General features: G+C 52.8%; 8 protein-coding genes across 8 annotated transcripts; 4 read left to right on the top strand and 4 right to left on the bottom strand.

The window, feature by feature from the left end:
• Positions 1-2,410: 2,410 nt before the first annotated feature.
• PG994_001332 (S-adenosyl-L-methionine-dependent methyltransferase) lies at positions 2,411-3,844 on the top strand (the record flags this gene model as incomplete). Its single annotated transcript, XM_066852741.1, has 6 exons — positions 2,411-2,610; positions 2,702-2,801; positions 2,862-2,988; positions 3,123-3,538; positions 3,582-3,743; positions 3,821-3,844. The coding sequence occupies 6 exons, from the start codon at positions 2,411-2,413 to the stop codon at positions 3,842-3,844; spliced, it is 1,029 nt and encodes a 342-aa protein (XP_066720882.1).
• Positions 3,845-4,354: 510 nt separating this feature from the next.
• Positions 4,355-5,730, bottom strand: PG994_001331 (cytochrome-c oxidase assembly protein; the record flags this gene model as incomplete). Its single annotated transcript, XM_066852740.1, has 4 exons — positions 4,355-4,404; positions 4,592-5,054; positions 5,140-5,209; positions 5,471-5,730. The coding sequence occupies 4 exons, from the start codon at positions 5,728-5,730 to the stop codon at positions 4,355-4,357; spliced, it is 843 nt and encodes a 280-aa protein (XP_066720881.1).
• Positions 5,731-6,223: 493 nt separating this feature from the next.
• PG994_001330 (amine oxidase) lies at positions 6,224-7,992 on the bottom strand (the record flags this gene model as incomplete). Its single annotated transcript, XM_066852739.1, has 3 exons — positions 6,224-7,157; positions 7,209-7,632; positions 7,695-7,992. Coding segments are annotated over 3 exons (1,656 nt in total), but the record flags the coding sequence as incomplete, so codon positions are not given.
• A 1,768-nt stretch (positions 7,993-9,760) lies between these two features.
• PG994_001329 (vesicle transport V-SNARE protein) lies at positions 9,761-10,667 on the top strand (the record flags this gene model as incomplete). The annotated part of the gene is made up of 3 exons (XM_066852738.1): positions 9,761-9,940; positions 10,092-10,504; positions 10,580-10,667. The coding sequence occupies 3 exons, from the start codon at positions 9,761-9,763 to the stop codon at positions 10,665-10,667; spliced, it is 681 nt and encodes a 226-aa protein (XP_066720879.1).
• A 478-nt stretch (positions 10,668-11,145) lies between these two features.
• PG994_001328 (90S preribosome component RRP12) lies at positions 11,146-14,982 on the bottom strand (the record flags this gene model as incomplete). The annotated part of the gene is made up of 1 exon (XM_066852737.1): positions 11,146-14,982. The coding sequence occupies one exon, from the start codon at positions 14,980-14,982 to the stop codon at positions 11,146-11,148; it is 3,837 nt and encodes a 1,278-aa protein (XP_066720878.1).
• A 769-nt stretch (positions 14,983-15,751) lies between these two features.
• PG994_001327 (uncharacterized protein) lies at positions 15,752-16,793 on the bottom strand (the record flags this gene model as incomplete). Its single annotated transcript, XM_066852736.1, has 3 exons — positions 15,752-16,473; positions 16,560-16,683; positions 16,761-16,793. The coding sequence occupies 3 exons, from the start codon at positions 16,791-16,793 to the stop codon at positions 15,752-15,754; spliced, it is 879 nt and encodes a 292-aa protein (XP_066720877.1).
• A 507-nt stretch (positions 16,794-17,300) lies between these two features.
• PG994_001326 (uncharacterized protein) lies at positions 17,301-17,969 on the top strand (the record flags this gene model as incomplete). Its single annotated transcript, XM_066852735.1, has 2 exons — positions 17,301-17,381; positions 17,448-17,969. The coding sequence occupies 2 exons, from the start codon at positions 17,301-17,303 to the stop codon at positions 17,967-17,969; spliced, it is 603 nt and encodes a 200-aa protein (XP_066720876.1).
• Positions 17,970-21,047: 3,078 nt separating this feature from the next.
• PG994_001325 (uncharacterized protein) lies at positions 21,048-21,587 on the top strand (the record flags this gene model as incomplete). Its single annotated transcript, XM_066852734.1, has 1 exon — positions 21,048-21,587. One exon carries the CDS (start codon positions 21,048-21,050, stop codon positions 21,585-21,587), a length of 540 nt encoding a protein of 179 aa, XP_066720875.1.
• Between the last annotated feature and the right edge of the window lie 437 nt (positions 21,588-22,024).

The raw sequence follows: 22,024 nt of genomic DNA, 5'->3' as shown, positions 1-22,024 counted from the left end.
TAGTGATTTATTTTTAAAATTACGGTGATTTAACCTAGATTAATTTATTTCGGGCGCCGTATTCTTGTCGCTCCGGGGGCTCGTTACGTAACTCTTTATACCTAGTTATTATATCTACCTTTACTCGTTTTATCGCTACGCGGGCTAGGGCTACTTATTTTATCGCTTAATATTAAAATATAGCTACGTATATATTAATATAGCTAACGGTACGATTATTAATTATGATATCGTAGCCGGACCGGGTTATCGTATCTCCGTGCCGGTGAGTAGAGTTTTTTAGCCGCATGGTTAGGTCGGGTTATAATATTAAATTTATATATAAAGTTAATTTAAATATTTTAAAGCTTTTTTTTAATAATTAATTAATAAAAATTATACCGGCGCATATTAAGTTTATATATATAATATACTTTATTTAAACTAAATATAATAATAATACTTTTTTAAAAGTGGTGGGAACCCCCCCCTAAAGGTGGTGGGTACCATAAGCCCCTCTTCGACTAATTAGTCGGCCACCTGGGCGACCATTAGTTACGTGGTGGTGGCTAAGATTAACAGGATATGTCGTAACCAAAACTGCAGTCTAGACAACATGCCGTGTTGGTAGACGATGCTCAGACTACCCACAAGGTCCTATCACACCAATACTGGCCTTACCGTTACCACGAACGGCGAGACCCCAATCTACCTACGTGAGGAGGTAGGCGTATGCAATCCAATAAGTATATCTCTTGCATAGAAATGCCGAAGCTCTCGACTCAAAAGAAAAGAAGTCAGGGGGTGAGCGGCTGTTCACAGACAAGACAGACCAATGGGACGTATCCACAGGTGTAAGTAAGCCTGCAGATGCAGTGCAGCGCGTTATCACGAGTCACCTACAGGCCTACTACCACCTTACTGTACCACCTCGGCCTGCCGGGGTTATTAGTTGGCGTGATATGAATACCCTTAACATGCGATGTGGGTGGGGATGGCCCATTCATTCCTTCTGGATGATTTCCAAATTCCCTGCTGACCGCGTGGCTACCCCAGCATCCCAGCGCGGGAAGCGCCCTTGCATTCTCACTCTCTGGCTGTCAGTTTGCCCGCCGTCACATCGGTTCACTACGGACGCAGCGGATGATGAGCAACGTATGGGTTCTGATATGGGTACCCTATGTATTGGTCTATGTTAAACGATGAAACTTATCAACTCACCAGAAGAATTCGCCGTACTTGCTCGGACCTAACCGTTACCACCTGCAATAGTCCCTGTCCTGCCAAGGTGGTGCTGATTTGTTCCAAGAGCGGGGCAAGTCGCATATTGATATCGGCACAGCTCATTGCAACTGCCGCCAGAAGTCTCTCCGGTGGTTCACCATATCTCTGATGTTTTCTTTTCTTTCTGCTTCGTGGGCCAGGAACAGTATACCCCTTTCCAAGATTTCATCTGCTGTAAAAAAGGTGAAACAGAACGCATACTTGACCTGACATATGCAAGCATGCAAAGAAAAGAAGGGTGTGGGTGGTATTGAACTACTACATTACCCATTAACCTACCAATGCAGGTCGGGGGGTCTTCTCTTGCATCCGCAGCTCACCATCTACTGCCCTTGCTTGGCCCAACTGGCTATTGGTGCGTTCAATGCCTGTCTTCCCTCGCTCAGGCGTGTGCATGACAAGCGGACAAGCGTCCATGCCCGCGCGGCCGCCAGAATAGCATGCATGCCGGAAAGGGAACATTCCCACCCCAATCCGGTAGGAAACGATGTGTAAGTTATTGCTGCTTTTTTTGCTTTGCAACGTCATCTCAGCCAGTCACTTCATGTGATTGCGCCGACTACTCCTCCTTCCCGTCGGCCCGTTCGGTCTTATCAAGGCAGGTTGACTTTGCAGCAATAGGATATGGCAATCTGTGGAACTGTTGGGTCGACCGGACCAGGCCAATATTGGTCAAAGTCGAGCCGAACATCGCAACGGTGGAATAGTGGCCGTTGCTAGCTCGATTCCTCAGCTGAGCTCTTTTTCCTCCCTTTTTTTTTTGTTCCTTGTTAGCTCAGCTACGCTATCCAACCCGACCAGGGGACATGGATCCTGATCCTTGAAGGGGGGCAGTTTGTGCCCAGTATCCAGTGTCAGTCACCCGCCCCCAGTCCCATCTTGGTTGAGACTCGCTCATTAAGAAGGGGAAACGGCCGGGGATATAGAAGAAGCTACGCTGACGATTCTTCGGTCTTCGCCGCAGAGAGTACGCCCTTTGGCTCTATACCATCTATCTATCCCCGTTTTCCTACCCGGACTGCTAGCTTGTATCTCCTCTCCTCCCTCCTGGTCTCTTTCCCCCATAGACCGCCAAACCTGCCCGTGGTTTGTGGTTGTTGTTTGCTACCTAACCTACGGCCCGCAGTGCAACGCTATCACCTCCAACATGGATGAACAGGGGCCCAGGCCGCCCGGGAACATCGTCGCAGGGCATGCAGACCCTCAATCTTCCCATTCGGCCGCGGAGTTGCCTCCGGCCAACATGCTCAGTCCCTTCCAAATCCACCCGGTCGAGACATTAAGCGACCTCGAGGTCGACTCCGGCCGTTCAGACTCGGACTCCGCAATTGGCTCCGAGATCTCATCGTGAGTCCTTGAGCCATAGGAGGCCATGTTGTACCCTCAAGAAAAGCCAAAGGGGGCAATCCTGGCTGACCATTCACGTTGTCGCATCCAGCATGTCAACGTCGATAAGCACTTCGGATTACCAGTTTCGATTTGAGGATGGCCGGCGATATCAGAGCTCCAATGATAAGTATCATTTACCAAATGACATTGTACGTTACACATATGCAGGTACCGTACAAGTCGCACAACAGCTAACGCACATCTTGCAGCGGGAAATAGATCGCTTAGAGCTGCAGCACCTTCTATGGATGGAATTGCTTGGTGGCCGCCTCCATCTCGCACCACTGCAGAAGATCCATATGACACATGCTCTCGACGTCGGCTGCGGTACTGGCAGTATGCAACCATCCCTTTCATACTTTCTTTTTTCTTCTTCTGTATCCCCCTTAACCAGGAATATCGTGAATCGAACGGCATGCACGGTGTTGCTTCGGTCCAGTAACTTACATGATCACCGCGTCAACAAACAGACTGGACGATCGAGTTCGCTAGCCAAAACCCGCAAGTGCAGGTCATCGGGACGGACCTCTCGCCGATCCAGCCCGAGTACGTGCCGGTGAACTGCACCTTCTACATCGACGACGCGACCAAGGATTGGTCCTTCCACCAGCGCTTCGATTATATCCACGTCCGCATGCTGACGTTCGGCATCACCAACTGGGACAAATTCATCGACCAGGCCTACCAGTACCTGCAGCCGGGCGGCTTCCTTGAGCTGCAGGAGTGGAACGTGCCGCTCGAGAGCCCCGACGCTTCCCTGAAGGAGCATCACGCCCTCCACCGCTGGACCGAGGTCATGAATCGCGCCTGCACCAAGATCGGCATCGATATCCGCTCCGCCGGCGAGCACGCCGATCGTATGCGCTCCCGCGGCTTCGACCACGTCGTCGAGCGCCGTCTGGGCGCGCCTATTGGGCCCCTGGGCCAAGGGCGAGCGCCAGAAGCGGATCGGCTGGATGGGCCGCCGCGACCTCGAGGACGGCATCGACGGCATGAGCAGCAAGCTGTTCAAGCTGCTCGGTAACTGGGGCAGCGACAAGGAGATCGCGGACTTCCTAGCTGAGGTCAAGGCAGACATCAACAACCCTCACGTAAGCGTCTCCTCTCAAAATTGCCATCCACCGACACTAGCGAAGGGTGCTAACTCGTGTTCTACTTGTTTTTCTAGATTCATGCTATTGTGCCTTTGTAAGCAGACGGAACAAACCAAGCCTATACCCTTGGCTGCGAGCCATAGTGCTGCTCAACATTCTCCCTGATATACTAATCCACCTCTCCTCTTAGGACCGTGATTGTAGGGCAGCGACCTTTCGATAGCTAATAGTTGAATTTGTATATATCGAGTTGCATATAATAAGATACATGGAATATGTCAATGGTGTCTGGAAATACTACAGTGTTTTGGTTCTGGTCTCGGCTGGCACACATGAGGATCGCTCCTCTGCAAGGAGATGTGTAGTACATATTTTAGGGAAAGCAATTGAAAACTTGAGGGGAGGTGGCCTTGTCTTATAAGCCCCCGTGGCCCTTGCCAAGACTGGGGGTCGACCTATATGGAATTCATATTTCCTACTCCAGTCTCCTGTTCAGTTTATGCATCAGATATCTACTGTTGATATCTGCGCCGCCTGTTACAATATATTTATGGTACATATCTAAGTATAACTACTTATCTCACATCCCCTTCCGCGGGAGCTTTATTTTATTGATCCGCAGGAGTCTGGAAGTTTCCATGATCGTCATACCTCGCCTCTATAGGATTATGGCAGTCAGCGAACAGCTCGTTTGTGAAATAGGAAATTCCCCTTGGCTAGACTTCCAACATAGTTTGCGCAAACAGCTTCCGCGTACGACGGCTCGAACAGAAAGGAGGAGGTGGAAAGTGCTGCTTGCGCTCTCTCTCTGACCTCGACTACTCGAAGGGAGGGAATAAACTTACTAAAGAAGGTGTAACTCAGCGTGACCGTCTCGACGCCGCGCATGTTGAGGTCGTTCAGCATGTCCGGGTCGAGGTAGAAGAAGACGGGCATGTCGACAGTCTCGCCGGCGTTGAGGCGCTGCTCCTCAAAACAAAAACACTGGATCTTGCTGAAGTAGGGCGCCGTCTGCGCGGGCGTGACGCTGTAGGTCGCGACGCCGATGATGTCCTTATCCGATGTGTTGGTCGCCGTGTAGAAGGCCAGGGCCGTCTCGCCGGGCAGCACGCGCACCTCGCGCTGCTGCGGCGTGAACTTCCACGGCAGGATGTCCGACACGGACGCGTTGAAGGTCACGCGGATCCGCTTCGCGTCCGTCACGGGCACCAGGCGCGACGCCGGGTCGAAGTTCGGGTCGTCGGAGCCGGAGCCGCCGTGGCCGGGGGCGCGGACGGGTTGGCCGCCCCAGCCGGTGGTTTGGCAGATCTGAGGGAGAGGGGTTAGATTGAGGAGGCTTCTTTGGCTTTCTTCTTGCTGGCTAGGCGAGGGCAAGGGAGGGGTCGCGCCATACCATTTTGTACATGGGCACACTTCCGTAGGAGAAAGCTACCGTGCCGAGAATGACGCTCATTGTGTAGTACCTGTTCAGACCCCCCCAAAGGTCAGCCAGTGTCCGAGTCATCGCTTTCACGAGAATATGCCCCCTCCCGCCCAGCTCGGCCGTCGTAGTCGCATATAATCTTCTTCGCCAGAGCCGTTCCCGGGCGAAGAAGAAGCCAGGGCCTAATCTGCCCAGCTGCAACTCTTTCTTTCCTGTCTTTCTTTCTTCCGGGCTCTGTACCCAATCCCTCAACCCAGTCCTCCAGCACCGAGCGAGAGAGAGAGGTAGCAAGCACACCTACATAGTCGTCCGGTTCTTATACCGGTAGAACTCGTGCAGCTTCTCCATGCGGGCCCCATGAGCATCCTGCGCCGCCTTCTTGGCCGCACTATTCGACACCGTCCGCCGTTGAGCGCCACCGCCACCAAGCTGTTTCTGCAGCTGCTGCCCTCGACTGGCGTTCAGGGCCCGCCGACACGAGGAACAGGCCCATCGCGAAGTGGGCGAAGTCTGAAATGTACTGCGTAGCGACGTCGCTATCGTTCGGGGGAAGGCGTTCATATTGGAAGGTGGGGGGTGTTGTTGTGGTGGCGTCGCTTCAATCGCCCGTCTACCACCGGTTTCGTCTTGGTCGCCTCTCGAGAACGAACGGAACGGCGGGCCTTGTAATTTATTCAAGGAGGGCAATTGATGTCGCCGTTTAAGGTGTGATGTCGTTCGATGATTGCTAGATGCTGAAGTGTGCCCGGGAGCGAATTATTTTTGGGGTACCGGCCAGTAATGGAGCCGATTGCAGGGGTAGCTTCTAAAAATTCGGGGTCTGGCGATCTGCAGAGGCCGACCGAGTGAATGCATTGGCTGACCGTAGCATGTTCCGCCCGCCTGGGACAGCCCGTCTAAGGCAACTCGATGACGCCTGCAAAATGGGACGACAATTCAAGTGACATGACAGCTTCAACAATTTCGATTTATACAAGTAATGCTGTTAATTTCAGTCTAGATGTGCATCATGATGATATATAATATATACAAAAACTCCAACTCCAACCCCAAGTTATGCCCTTTTCCTATCCCCGTTGACCATCGCTCGTCTGTTCGTTGAATTCGTAATGCGTTTGGCGTTCGTTGGTGTAATAAATCGACTAAACACCCGCTCGAGTATCTGCACCACAAAGACCTGGATCAAGAGAATTATCACACGCAAGAGGTGATCCTTGATTCCTATGCGCGGTTGACGGCCTCGGCTGTATGTAGAGTCCTCAAACTCAAATGGCAGTTTCGCACCCAGATGTTCTATGGCAACGTGCAAGCCGCTGCTGAATCCATCTTCATGGAACCCGTACTTGGTCCACGCACCGGCATAGCTGATCCCACGCTTGTTCTGGATGCGGTGCAGCTGGTTCTGTGCCCGGACTGATTCTGCGTTGTATATGGGATGAGAGTATGAATATCGTCCTTGTACCGTCTCACTCCTTGGCTCCTGCAGAGGGTTGAGCGTTACCAGCACGTCGCCAAACGGCCCCCTGGGTATGTGCTGGAGGATGTTCATGTTATATGTCAACGAGACCTTGTCGACGTCCCGGCCGGTCCATGGATTCGAGAGTGTGAGATAGTTCCAAGCGGTCCATGCCTTCTGCTGCGCCGGGAGGTGTGCCACGTCGGAGTGCAGCACCGCCGTGTTTTCGGATGTCGTGAATGCCAACATGATAGATTTCTCCTCGGCTGTGGCCGATGGGCCAATGATCTGGTAGGCTTGGTCTCCATGAGTGGCCAGGATGACATGGTCAAAGGCTTCCATCTTTCCGTTTTCGAAGTGCAGGCGCACCCGACCATCATCATCGTTGGCAACATATTTGACGGCCGTGTTGAGGAATAGATGATTCGAGGGGAACCCTCTCACAACCGCATCGATGTAGGACTTGGCTCCATGCTCCAAGGTCAGCCAGTCTGGCCGCGCAGCAACTGTGGATAGTAGATGGTGATTCCACCTGGTCAAGTTAGTTTATGGGTGTTTGGTCGTTGAGTCCGGGCTCACTTACATGAACCGCACCAGTGTCACTGCAGGGAACTCGAGACTGCACTTGTCCGGGCTGGTACTCCATACGGCCGCCGTCATGGGTATCAGGTAATCGTTTTTGAATGCCTCCGAGTAGCCCTCCCTGTCGAGATATTCGCCAATGGTGGTCGTCTCGCCCACGACACCAGCTTTGACACCGTTGGTCTTGGCTTGATTGGGACCATCAACGTCAATTTTCAGTAAGTCCAAGGCAAATTGGTTGAACCGGACGATGTCGAAGATCATTCTCCAAAACCGGGGCGAGAACAGATTCCACCTTTGGCAGAAGATAGCATCAAGACTGGTCCCTGCCCACTCGAATTTGCCCCGGTCCCGAGAGACACTGAAGGTCATCTCAGTCGGGATCGTGGGCACACGGACTTTCTTCAAGAAATTGATGAAGTTGGCTGCATTGTGTTAGTGGCACTTCTGTATACTAAGAGAAGCCAAGGGGTATGGGCGGGCGTACGGTACGTGGCCTCGTTCAGCACGATGAAGCCCGTATCTACGAGACATCGGTATTTGTCCTGCTTCCACTCGACCGTATTGGTATGGCCGCCGAGCCGGTCGGCGGCCTCATAGAGGTATACATCGTGGTGTGTCCTATTCAGAGCCCATAGCGACGCTATACCGGCCGAGCCGCTACCGACTATAGCGACTTTCTTCCTAGGAACCCAATTAGTTGATGATGTCATGGACATTTGGAAAATCGGTAACTCTGATGTGGGAGGGACGTTGAGGACCGAGTCAAAAAACGGCGTATATAGCTAAGTGCTAACACGGCAGGGCTGGGAAGGGCTGGGAAGGGCTGGGGACGACTAAGGCAAGGTACTGGGTACCGATCACGAGGAAATGCCAAAAAGCCGAGGATGGATAGGGAGACAGGAGGGCTGTTAGGGCGGTGAAGTGAATTTGCTGGGTTGCTGGAGCTGGGTCGCGGAGCGCCAATTCATAGTCATACGAGGTAGTACAGCGCATTATGACCGTCCCGCGTCAATGGCGGCGTCTCGGGGGCGGGATGAATGCTAACATCCACCTAGCATGCACGTAGCTGGGCCTTGGGCCCTCACCATGATGCAATGGCCGTGGTGAGACAAGAGATAAAGCCTGGGGAAACTTACATTGATCGGCTCTGCTGCATCTTGCTGAATTCCGGACGAACAATAGCGAGTGTAGTTAGGATTGGTAGATTATGTAGATAAGGTAGACTTGATTAATGAAGGAGAGGCGTGGCAGAGAGCTGAACCGCGACAGCTTGCTTGCTTACTGGAGTTGCTTATGCTATGCTTAGCCCGATAAAGAGCTCCTGCCTGGATTGAAACAGGCTACTATCGTCGGACCCAGTGACCTCCTTTCCATGGGTCGGGCTGGTGCCCAAGCGCTCGGACGCCAATCATTCAGTTAAGCATGTGAATTTAGAGCCGCTTGTCTCAAACACAGTCACATATTCAGAGATAAGAATAAACAACATTGGCGAAACGGTCAGTGATGAACACCACCAATGCCGAAGATGGTAGCTCGAGCCTCTCTCTTCTCGATTGGATGCCGCTCAAGAGACCGAACTCCCCAATGGGAAGAAGGGTCAACAATTCATTTTGACGTATGGACGCACGCATCGAAAATCAGGCAGGATTGCATGACACTTGCGATAGAAGAAAAATGGAAGCTTTAAATCTAGCTGCCGCACACTGCTAACTTTATTGGTGATGTTGGCAAATACGTCGTCCTCACACATTACGGTTCATTCGTTTCAAGAAATGTCGGCGCTCAACGGGATCGAATACTCAGAAGCGACAAAAGTCACCTAACATCCAATTCTTAGAAGCTCCATGCTTTGTCTGCCCGGCTAATACAACTTCATGTCCGTGAGAAAAGGGACAGGAAGCCTGTTGTTCTGCAACACCGGGGGTCAACTTTCATGGAGAGGAAAGGAAAGAGAAATCCGAAGAAGCTGGCACAGAGATTCGAGTTTTCTACTGTTGAATCTGTGGTTGGGCACGTGGCTTATGGCTTTGGTGGGAGGTGGGAGGTGGCTGGGGAAATGGAAGAGGCTAGATCCAATCTTTGACCCCTGTTGGTTCAGGAACTTGCATCAAGCGTGTGGAGTTGGTTTCATTGCAAGCAGCGCATTCAATCTTTATGCACCAAGCACTAGGTATGTAGTTAATGCTATTGCTGTGCCGACGATTATCCTGCCAGAATAGCGCATAATATGCGGGTATTTGCTGTGACTAGATACTATACTATGCAATTAGCCCATCTTATTGCTTTCCGTGATGTCCGCCCTACTGAAGTTAACCTAGGCTACATCATTCATTGACAACGACACATGACAATCCATTGCGCCAACAAGCAACGACGACTCCAACCACCAGGCAACAACACAGACAGTTGGGATCTTTCTTTTCTTATTTCCTCTTGCATGGACCCTCGACTTTTGACTTTTGATGACCCCGCCGACGACCACCACATTGATCCCCCGATCGATCCTTACAAATAAAAAACGCAGCGAGACTGCCCAGCCCGCCGCTCATCATGGCCAACCCTCTCGACACCGACGCCGGCTCCGAGCTGTTCAGCAGCTACGAGGCCGAGTTCAAGCTCGTCCAGGCCGACCTGACGCAGAAGCTGGACCAGATCCCCGAGCTGAGCGGCGAGCCGCGAAAGGCCGCCATCAGCCAAGGAGAGCGAGCGCTGGAGGAAGCCGATGAACTGGTACGAACATGATCCTCGAACGATCCCCATCATTCACCAGACCCCGTCGTCATAGTTTTCCTTGCCCCCTGCAAAGGAAAGGGAAGAGGAAGTGTTGATAAAAAGAAATGACGTTACTGACGGAATTGATTATGTTTCCCCCACGCAACAGTTAGGAGCCATGCGCCTAGAAAAAGCCAACATCCCCTCGGCCTCGCGCACCAAGATCAACCAGCGCTTCCGCAACTTCGAGACGGACGTGGACAAGTACCGGCGCAAGCTGCGCTCGCTGGCCGACGACCGCGCGGCCCTGTTCGGGTCGCGCTACACGGACAACCCGACCGGCCCGGACGCGCAGGCTGAGCAGCGCCAGCAGCTCCTGAGCGGCACCGACCGCCTCGACCGCAGCACGCAGCGCCTGCGCAACTCGCAGGCCCTCGCCAACGAGACCGAGACCATCGGCGCCAGCACCCTGGCCGACCTGCACACCCAGCGCGAGCGCATCTCCCACACCGGCAACATGCTCATGGAGAGCGAGGGCTACGTCGACCGCAGCGTCAAGACGCTGCGCGGCATGGCGCGTAGGTAAAGGACTCTTGCCCTCATCCCGAAAAATTACAAGCATCGAAAACGGGAAGGTTTTGCTGACAACTTTCGCAGGATGGCTACAAATCGGATAATCACGATTGCTATTATCACCATCTTGGTTCTACTCATTTTCGCCGTCATCTACAGCAAGTTCAAATAGATGCAAGTAGCAGGCAGCGCCAAAGTTCCGGAGAAGGAAGAAGCATTGAGACGATACGGACCAAGTCCTAGGATGGGGAGTCGGTTACGCGATGTACTATTTGGGAGTTCAGGAGTCCTTGGGTGGAAAGAAGACCATGCCCGTCGTTTACGTACGTACACATATAATTAGCCTCAGCAGTGTGGATCACTAATTCCATTTTGTTTGAAACCTCAAAAACTTTTGTTTTTCTCGTATCCTAGCCATATCTGTACGACTTACGATGGATGAAAAGGGGAACCGAGCAAATAGCTTCGCAGACCCCGAAAAGGAGAGTGATAGAGAAAGACGATCTATATGGAAAGATGCGTGAATAGAAACAACCCCAGGCACCACGAGTTATGTAGACAGGGAGGGATATCTAACAAGGCGCCCCAAATTCGGGCCAGCCATAGACTATGGGTATCAACAACTCAATATGGCCATGACCTTGTGTGCATTACCTGCGACCGCCTCGGCGGTTGAAGCTAGGCTTTACCACCTTTCCACCGCCGCGAGTAGAAGGCCCATGCCTCTTCTCCTCACCGAGAGAGCGTCGACCACCGGGAGCAACCCCACCCCTGCCTCCCCGGAAGCCGCCTCCTCTGCCACCTCCCCGGGAGTCGCCGCCTCTGCTGCCGCCTCGGAAACCACCCCCTCCTCTTGAGCCACCTCGGAAATCGCCACCACGAGACCGAGGGCTGCCACGGCCCTTGTTAACAGTCTTTCGGATGGTAGCGACTTCCTCCTCGTCCATGTCCATCTCATCGTCGTCATTGCCACGACGATTGCTAAACTTAAGGCGGCCACGCTGGCCACGGACACCGACGTCTTTGCCGCGAAGAGCCGCGACGTAAGCACCAACACCGCTATCGCCGCCACCGTGAGACGGCGTGTCGATGACCATGGCGTCATCTTCGTCGCTGTCTTGTCCCAGGATGAGCTTGCCGTCCATGTCGGTCTTCGCCTTGGTCCTGCTAGCTTTGCGCATCTTGACGGGCTTGGTGGACGATATGCTGGCCAGTGCCCTTTTATCCAAGAGATCGAGGGGCTCGTCTTCATCTTCCATGATGTAGGTGTTGCCGCCCTTCTTCCCCTTCCTGGATGTGGCACCACCCATTTCGTCGTCAGACTCGTCCTCAGCTTCGGAATCGTCACTTGAGAAAAGAGCCTCATCATATTCGCTCTCGAACCGACCCTTCTTTTTTCCATTGGTCTGCTCGTCATCTTCGTCATCGCCTTCACCCTTGGCGGCATCCTTCTTCCGCTTGCTGCGCTCCTTCGATTTGCGAATGTTGCTAATCAACTTGCGATCTTCCTCGGGGCAATGCTTGTTGATGACATCTACACCAAAGCGTCGCACCATACGCTCCAAGATATGCTTGACTTTCACTCTGAAGTGACTCTTGTGGCCATGCGACCAGACCAGTAAGTTTGGAACCATGGTAGCCAATCTTGGAAGCATCATTTCTGTTGGTAGGCTGATGACACAAACCTTAACGAATCCAAGAACGCTCCGGACGATCTCCCTGTTGTTGGAAGTCAAGAAGAGATCCATTGTTTGCACAAGGTCACTAAGCATTTCGTTGCTGAGGGACTGGCGGAATTCGTATAAGATGCGAGTGATGGCAGTGATGGTGGCGGAGATCATGTGCGGAGTGCTACCTGCCAAACCAGCACTGACCATGGTGAAGTATTCTTCGATACTGGCCTTCGACGGGGAAGCATCGCTCGGCATATTCGGGATCTTGTTGTTCTGAATCAACTTGCCCTTAGATTCCTCGAGCTTCTCGCCCATAATCACGAGGAGCTCAAATGCGGAAGTTCTGGCTCGCTCGTTATTCTCCCGGCAGCAGATCACAACCTCAGAGAGAACAGCTGGAATGAAATGCAATGAGCCGTCAGGGATGAACGGGATCATGGAGATAACGGCGGCAAGCCGCTCTCTTCGAGCAGGCACGGAGCATTTCTCGGCACTGGATAATAAAAGACCCTGCAACTCGTCGAACCGTTCGTTGAGCGCAATCTGTCCGTTCTCGGAGTCTGCTAAGCGCGGGATAAGCTTGTATGCCTTCTTCTGTAGTTGAGGGTCGTCGTCTTTAACAATAATGAGAGACGCGATGTTGAAAAGAGCTGCAAAGCTCTGGCGCGGCAGGTATGCAGACATCGTAATGACAAGATCCATCAGTGTTTGACTTGTTGAAGGCCCTTGTTCCTTCTTCTTCTTGTCAGCCCGGGCTGCCAAGACAGACGAGGCGGCGATCTCCTGCTCTTTGCTGGCTTCGGTCAGAGCATTTGCAAGCATTTCGCTGACACGGTCAAACGTTTCGACAAGCTCATTCTCAGGGGTGATGCTCAAGTAAGCATTGATTGTTTGCAGAATGGGGCCTCTCGACTGGGGCAGAGTCTGGCTGTACACATTGAACATGACCGCTAGTAAGTTACTGGCGAAGGTGCCGAGATAAGTCAGATTCTTCTGAGCATCCGCCTTCGAGACTCGGCTCTGGAGAATCATGTCTTCTTCTTCCTCCTCAATTGCCGTAATTGCTTGGTTAGATTCGACTAGGGCCCTCAGTGCCCTGCAAACATCCAAACGTAGGTCAACCTGTTGGTATAACAAATTGGCCAGCATTTCGGCAAATTCCTTGTCAAAAGCTACCGTCAGGTCCAGGGGTAGATCGCAGTAACCAGGGAGGATAGACCATGTCTGGTGCACCAGCGTTTCGTAGATCTTGGTCTCCATGGTCTTCAGCGCGTCGCCATGGTCAAGCACTTTCTGGAACATGGTTTCGCTCAAAGGAATGAACTCGGTTTTGAAGTGTTGCAGATTGGTGTTGCTTGTGTAATCGCGCAGAGTTGGCAATAGCCAAGCTCGACCTGCCTGCCCCTTGACAGGCTTTAGGAGGTTGAGAGGCAGTACATTGAGAACGGCTTCCGGACCCATGGCTCTGATAGCCTTTCCGAGCACCTCGTCGGCTTCCTTCTTACCCATGAACGAGTCGTTACCACGGATCTCACCAACGGATTTGGCAAGGCTCAAGAGCACCGGGTTTGCTCGCCACCGCAGAGAATCGTACATGGCACCAAACACGTTGAAGGTCTCCATCCAGGCAGCCTGGAATTTGACACTCAACAGATTCTCGGCATGCTTGGCGATCTTCTCCAGAGTCTTCTCGTCGAAGATTGACGGCTCGAGGATAACCTGATTGGGGACGCAGGTGGCAACGAATGAGATGAGACATTCCGATGCAGAGACCCTAACGTTATGCGACGAAGACTCTAGGAATGATGACACCATCTCGAAGAGCTCAGGGAGTTTCTGGAACGTCTCTTCAGGTTCCAATTGGGCAGCGACTTCGTAACCTCGCGAAAGAATGGCGATCCATGGGGGCAGAAGCTGCGTGTCGTTTGCCGAGGGGCGCATTTCAGAGATGATTTCGAGAAGCCGAGGAAGTTTGGCAGAAGCAGCTTCGTCAGCGGCCATACCTCCAAAGATCATCTCGAAGATGTCAAATACAGCCATGGTCATGTGCTCGTTTTCGCTCTTTGCTATGCTCAATAGGAGCTCGCATAGAGCCTCGATATTCTTGCTCGGCCATCCGCCACTGCCCGATGTAATAGTCTTGATCAGTTGCAGGGCGTGGATCAGCGCAGGGTCGTTTTCGGCGTCCTTTTTCTGCTTCTTGGAAAGAGCCGCCTTGTTGGCCTGCTCTGCCAAGCTCCTCATGGAGGTCTCTGCGCACAATTCGGCAGCGGGGTGGTCGAGTGACGGACTTGGCGGGGGGTTCTGAAGAACCTTCTTCAGGGCTTCTTGCGCTCGCTTCCGCAGCTTCGGCCGGTGGTCAAGCGACAGGTTCAGGAGCCCTGCTACTGCCCGCCGGGGGCTGATATTATTTGTGGCAAGCTTCCATGCTGCCGCGTCTTGCGCGAGCAACAAGGACTCGAGACAGCCGACGGACGACTTCAGCAGCGCCGCCTCAGCGTCGGCAAGTAACAGGACGGGGGCGAGGAGCTGAAGGATCTGAGTGAACTTGGACCGCAGGAGCGGTTGGGGCGCGAACGGGGTGATGACATCGAGAAGGTAGATGACGGCAGGCGTCAATTCCTTGTTGATTTGGCCATTCGCGATCGATTGGTTGAGGAGGGCGAGGAGGGCGGCGAAATATCCTGTAGGGGTCCGCGGGGTGTCCTGCTCCTTAAGCGTTTCCTCGACGGCGTTGAGGATGACGACAGTCTGCTGTTGGCTTTGAAGATTGGGTGACCGGATCTTGTCCAGTTTCTCTTCCAAAGTCGCCATTTTGTCTAAAACAGCAACAGTCTTTCTTTGCCCAGTGTCGGCGGCAATGTTGAATTGAGAGCTCTTGATACGACAAAAAAGAGAAAAAAGTTACGATAAGCCCCACCACCCCGGCTTGGTGCGCTATCGATAAACTAATCGGTGTGGCTACTGTTGATAAAGTACTTGGCATAACGCCATGTGCCCAAGTGGATCGTCCGCCTTTAACTGGAAGACACTGGATGACCAATATCTCATACAAAGGCACCCCGTCTGCCGTCCCTACTGGTCAAATCACCAAAGCAACCTACTTACTTTAGAATCAAACACTGTAACTTGATATTGTCTTAGGTACTGTTTAGATGGATTGACAGAATAGAGACAAGATCTTCTGGTGTTAACATACTTCCATATCTATACTTTTAGCAAAACTAGGAAACTGGATGCCAAAATTCGGGTTATCAAGCTGTTCCGTTCTGGTAACAAATATTGAAGGTAGGGAAAATCGTATAAAGCTGACCAATTGTCTACAAATGCGATGCCCCTATTCAAGTAACATGTCTTGAGCAACACGCAATTTGCTACGTAGGTAATCGGAAGAGGGTGGCTACCACGGTCACGTATTCTATCGTAATTCACTGCATCGAGTATACAATAAGAACACTCGTGTCCTCCTCTCCATGCTTTCTTGGCTTACTTGCATACATAGTCATGCCTGAATTCAACCCAGGAAACGCCTTGGCTTTAGCACCGATCCCAAATCAACATACTCTCCGCCCCTGTCTTGCTTCTATGAGAAGTCCTCCCCAGCCTCCACAATCGATTCCTTCACGCGGACCAGCAGCGTTGTCTTCCACTTATCCAGCTTCGACATGCGGTCGTACTGGAACAGCTTGTCGGTGAAATCGTCCTGGTTGCCCGCCTCGATGGCGGCGAGCAGGTCAACGAGCAGCTGATGCTCGCGGTTGCTGGGGAACGTGGGGTCCATGTCGCGGTACTTCTCGAGAGCACGGGTAGCGGTGACCATGTCACCTGTGGCAAGGTGGCAGATTCCGGCCTTGAGGAAATAATCCTTGACGCTGTAGCGCATAAGGTTGTTGTTAAGCGATGCGGCCGCCACCTTCTCGTATTGCTCGATTGCCTTGTAGTAATCAGCATCGAGCGCGGCGATGTCGGCCACCTTAAGCCAGAGCTTGTTCGCCAGGGCGGCGGCGTTGTCGCCCTCGTACCAACCGGCGGCTTCTTCGTAGGCGGCGAGCGCGCGCTTCGTGTCGGACAGCTGCGACTCGAACACCTCGCCCATCGACTCCTTGTGCTGCGCCGCGCGGCGGAAGTTGCCCGTCTTGCAGTACTGCTGGATCGAGAACTCGAGCACGCGCACGGCATCCTCGGGCGACTCCTGCTTGTACACCTTGAAGGCGTCCACCATGGCGTTGGCGGCGTCGCTGGGCTCCTTGAGGTTCTGGTTCTGGACCTGCGCGGCCTTCTCGAAGGCCTGTCCTGCTTCTCTGTCTGATAATACCGGGACGTGTCCGTTAGCATCTATTTGTACGGTGGCGTTGGGCGCAAGGCGGCAACGCTGCGGCGGGTCGACGTACTCATCTTCTGCATCCGGAAGGCATTGGCGGCTTCGATGTAGAGTTCGGCCGCATCCATGTACTTCTGCTCCCGGCCTCCGAAGAGACTGAAGCCGCTCGATGCGCTCTGCAGCGTCTTGTCGGCCTGTGTGTTTATCGCCATCATCAGCATCGCCATCTGGATGGCGGGGTGCCCATATGGTGGGGCAGGATCATGCTGACCTTCTGAAGCAAAGCTCGCGGATCTCCTGCCATGTTTAATATGATTTTTGAGGTGTAATATGGAATTGCGGTTAGATGCTTATATTCGTACGGGTATGGCGGCGGAGGACTGCGTTGCGCGGAGGTTGTGAAAGTGTGGTCGTTTGATGTTGGTAGGGGGATGGATGTGACAAGGCGCTGAAGCGACCTAAAACAGTCCATCGGAGCTATGACGCTTCAGCTTCAACGTCCCCTGCAAGCGGCCAAGAACGACCCTGAAGTACACAGGCGGGCAACTTGCACCAAAAGAAAGGCATTCTTCAAAGTAAATCTACTTGCCAGTAAACACATGCCTTGTGGTCCTACGTTTTACCACGATTGAGGATACGACAGCTACCTTTTCGCATTAAATATAACCACTGTGCTAATTATTTATTGTCGAGCGGCGAGCCACACATATTTATTCACCTCTTTCCGCCGCACTGGTCCAACTTTGTCAGGCAGCGCCAGTGTGTAAAAAGTCACCACCAACACAATAATGGAAAGCACCATATGCGCCCAATGCCGCCAGGCATTACGGCAACGCCTCAGAGCCCCATTGAGCCAGTTTACTCGGCCGGCAAAAAGAGTCAATGGCATTGCGTCACCGATTAGACCGTTGCTGCTGTTACAGCAACGACAAAGTCACACCAACAGCGCAAACCACAGCTCAGACCCCGACATCCGCTCTGTCCTCTCCAAGCCCTCGTGGTCCGCCCGGTCATTGCTACCGCAGCAGTCCCCCTCCTCTGGGACAGCCGCCTCTACCCCGTCCGCCGAAAGCAAAGACGAGATCACCAGCAAAACCTTGCACCACCTCCTGCGCCTCTCGGCGCTGCCGCCCCCGCCACACCGGAGGAGGAGGAAGCGCTCCTGACGACGCTGCGGACGCAGCTCCACTTCGTGCGCTCGATCCAGAGCGTCGACACGATGGGCGTGGCGCCCCTCGCGGCGGTCCGCGACGAGACGGCGCGGGGCCGGCGGGAGCAGACGATCGGGCTCGAGGCCCTCAAAGAGGCGCTCGCGAGGGAGGATGTCGTGGGCCACAGCCGACGGCCAAGGCGGAGGCGGGTAGAACAGGAAGAAGGGCAGAGGAACGAGGCCGAGGACTGGGATGTGCTCGCGGGCGCTAGCGAGACGGCGGGGAGGTACTTCGTGGTGCGGAGCGGCAAGGGAGGCGAGGCTCAGTAAGAAAGGAGACTGGCGTCACAATGCCAGTGTCGGTTCTCAATGGGGTAGTTAGGTACTAGATGCTGCCTGTTCTGGTATAATAGATACCTAAATATATCTATATTATTCTTGCAATTCACGCGACAGACCTTATATGATTGGTACTGAAACAACCACACTCGAAATTGATGAAAGGCACGTGGGCGCGTTAGCCACAGAGGGATTGGGAGAGTTGGGCTGCGGCATCCTGTACGGACACCATTGAAGAAATCTCAATGAATCAACATAGCCGGGTCCGCTTGATCCCAGTTCTCCCAGCAGCAGCCAACCGCCAGGTTGGCGAGAATTTCTTATTGTTGAAGATTGGCGATCGCAAGATTCGTGTGATGGGCAACTGGCACCAGACAAGAATATTAAATCGATACTGCCGCGAGCTACATGGAGACGAAATCGAAGGTATGAAGACGGGCCAGTACGCCATGTCCGACGCTCTCCAGATTTATCTCGGTTGGGACGATGCACTGAAGGCAACCATACGATACGAGATCCGCGTCCATGATCCACGTGTTCAGCTATCGAGAAGCAGACCTTGGCATCCAACTTGTCCTTTTCGAGAATGGGTTTGACGTACAGACCGGTAGAGCCAACGAAGAATTGGTCATCCACGGCGAAACCAAAGTCCTCGTTGGGGTGGGCCCAGGTGAGCTGGAACTTCTTCCTTCTGTCGTTAATTCCGAGTGTTGTTATTTCAATGCCCGTTCTTTTCTATACAGCAGGGTAGAAGGTTTAAACTAGACGAAGCCTCGGCCACGGTGTCTGAAGCTGAGCTGAAGCTTTGGGTAGGCAGGCTTTACGTTCATGGTTCTGGCCATGTCTACTATCCTCCAAATGAAGCTAAACCCAGAGTCAGGGGGATTGCTGCCCCTATACTTATCCTGCTTCCGATAGTTCTTATGTCTTCTAGCTTAGGTTTTGATCGAAGCAATGGAGGAGACACGATCCTCGGGGCTACCTTTCCCTGCGCGCCCCTGAATCTCGTAGTACCTTCAAAGACATCACGAGCGTACTTTGAGTATACGACGTCGGTTCTAAAGCCTCATGGCCGTATATCAGAACGACGTGCTACCTATGGACTTACAACGATCATGGCTTGACCGGTCAGGGGTAAGGGCGTCCTTGGCTCAAGACCTATGTCCTAGGCCAGAGCGTCTTGGTTTTAGCAAGTGCCCATATGGTTCCCTATTGGTAGATATACTTGGCTGAGTGTTTATCGAAATCCACATGGTGAAAACACGTATAGTACACTGCGAGCTAAAGGCCGTGGTGTTGTCTGGTCAGTCTTGAGAGTATGGGCGAACAATGGGATGCACTCTGTCCGCGCAGCTCAAGCCGCCGAACTTCATTATGTCAGAAAATTTTCTCGGCTAACATGTACTTGTCAGGCCAAATGAGTTGTAAGTACTTAATTCTCCGAAGCCCCACATCTTTCTCTACCTTCTATTCTTGTCGTCACGGCGTTATCATACACATCTCGTAAAGAGTTGCCGAACTACCGAACACGAAGCTGTGCATCTAGAGCAGAACGTTTCAGTGTTGATCCCATTAACCGCTTCTCTTTAGGAACCATTCTCCGTCAGACCTTCCGTGTTGAGAGCGTAATAGAAGGAATGGCCCGAGGCGATACGCAAGCTGGTGGAAAGGGGCCATTCGCAGCCACATCACGGTTGGATATCATGGGTATTGATAGGCATTGCCAGGCTGACCTACGGCAGACTCTGGTGGCTCAAGTTGTTTTGTCACTCTCGACACCTAGTCTCATTCATTGATACTCATATGTAACAACGACTGCTGTAAGAAACACACACGCACATAACTATCTATTCATCTATCTATTGACTGGAAGGTGGATCATGACCGACAGTCTATCTGTCGAAATGAGTACCTTTCTTCTCACGAGGATGTGATATGGAGATTGTAGACTGCCACTGTTGCCAATATAGGTGTATGTATGTGTTCACTGGGATATACAGCATCATCCTGGTTGCTTGGTGCCCATGTTCGTCGGGGGGTTTCAGAATTCCGAACAGAGGGAGGCTTGAGCCCGCGGTGACTCCGGCGCTCATGAATATGTAATTCACTTACTATCTAGTACCTGAGTTCTATTCCGACAGTGAAAGCTCTGCTAGTTTGGCCAACAGCACTTCTGCTACGCTTGACAAGACTGCAAGCGAGAGCAAAGTTCGCAAATAAAAAACCATCTCGATGGCCTGGTGGCGGCTTTGAGAGTGGCACTCAAAGCGGACATCGAATTGTATCGAATTCTTAAAGAAGGTATTATCACTCCCGCGGACAGGCATGTTCGCTGAACCAGCAAAATTTCGCCAACGCCCGACCATGCCGCCCCGATCCAATAATGATGGATTGTATGTAATAGTCTTCGGATTTTCACGGTTTAGATCTGGCCGTTTGGTTCTCGAATGCGCGATTCAAGGTTTAACGGGAACTATCTCGCCTAGAGGTTGGTGCTATCACGAAGTTCCTGAGAACCCGACCATACAGAGTGCCGCGTTTCCCGCACAATTGCGGCACAGGTGGGATTGGGCTCAATCGAGGAATTCGCCCGGCATGGGGGCCGATGCACAGCACATCGTGTTACCCAAGATTACCCCATATCCTTCGCGATGGTAAGCAGATCCATAGCTGCTTTCGGCAACGCCTGGTCGAGATGCGAGTCTTGATTGGTGGAAGAGACCTAACGTCGCAACATACAGCGTGACCATTATACCCTGCCAACGGCTCGATACGAGGAAAGCGACATCAAGAAATGTAGCGGCGCTACCCAAATGGCGCGGCAACGCAGCTGACGATGCTCACGCTACGTCGAAGTGCATGCGATATTGACGTAGGGAGGAACGAAGCCAAGCGGTGTGACATCCTTCACCAACATACCTTAAATACCGTTGGGCATCCTTCCGAATAGTCCTTCTGTCCTTCACTCTCCAGTGCATTCCTTTCATATAAGCCACCATCCCATCCTCTTAATTACCGCATCTAATCATCAAACCACCCTCAAAAACAACTCTTCCAACTCTTCCCAAGATGCAGTTCACCAGCACCCTCGTCCTCGCCCTCCTCTCGGCCGTCGCCACCGCGGCCCCGACCCCGGCCGCCGACGCCACCTGCAGCGCGACGCACACGGCGTGCCGGGCCGCCGCCGCGGGCAACAACGAGGACATCATCGCGTGCGACAGCGCGCAGACCCAGTGCGTGGGCGCGTGCCTGCAGGCGCAGACGGTGTGCGCCTACGCGCCCGACGCCAACATGTCCTTCTGCGCCGCCGAGTACGTCGGCTGCTCCGGCCTCGACCTCGCGTCGCTCGACGACTGCGAGGTGCAGGACCACGCCTGCCGCTTCGCTCCCGACGCCAACATGAGCTTCTGCGCCGCCCAGAAGGCCCAGTGCACCGGCTTCTGCGACGCCGCCTACGACGACTGCCGTGTCGCGCCCGACGCCAACATGTCGTTCTGCTCCTCAAAGTACGCTACTGCCTCGGCTACAACCCTTTCTAAACGACGGAAAGAGGAACCGAGGAAAGGAATATTGGGGAAGGAAGGGGGGATGCCAGTGGCGATCACATAAACTCGACAATAAGCAGAACAAGCATAGGATTGTGATTGGTCACGAGTGGCGATGATGAGGATGATGATGATGATGGATGCATAGTTACGCAATGAGGGATAATCGATACTGTACATAACTTGCTGCTGACAGCATAGGAGGTCGGCTAATATAATGTAATGGACTTTACGAAAGGATAATTGTTGTGCAATGCGGTCACAATTTGGTGGTTTGTCGACGACGATGTCTTGTTGTTGCTGGCCCAGCAAAATCCCAAGACAGAAATGCATGTGATGAGGAAATAACTAGGCTGGGCGTGCACGCCTTGCAGCTGGGAATAATCCCTCTGGGAATAATATCCTTCTAGCTCGGAATACTTTCCCTTCCATAGTCCCCTCTTGTTTGTCCCGAATAAACTGCCCATGGTATGGGAATTGCGTCAAGGTGTACCAGCTGTT

Source organism: Apiospora phragmitis (assembly GCF_038363925.1).
Source record: "Apiospora phragmitis strain CBS 135458 chromosome Unknown utg000002l:1.0-5516284.0:1.0-5523493.0, whole genome shotgun sequence".
Classification (NCBI taxonomy): domain Eukaryota; kingdom Fungi; phylum Ascomycota; class Sordariomycetes; order Amphisphaeriales; family Apiosporaceae; genus Apiospora; species Apiospora phragmitis.
This window is presented reverse-complemented; position numbering and strand designations above follow the sequence as displayed.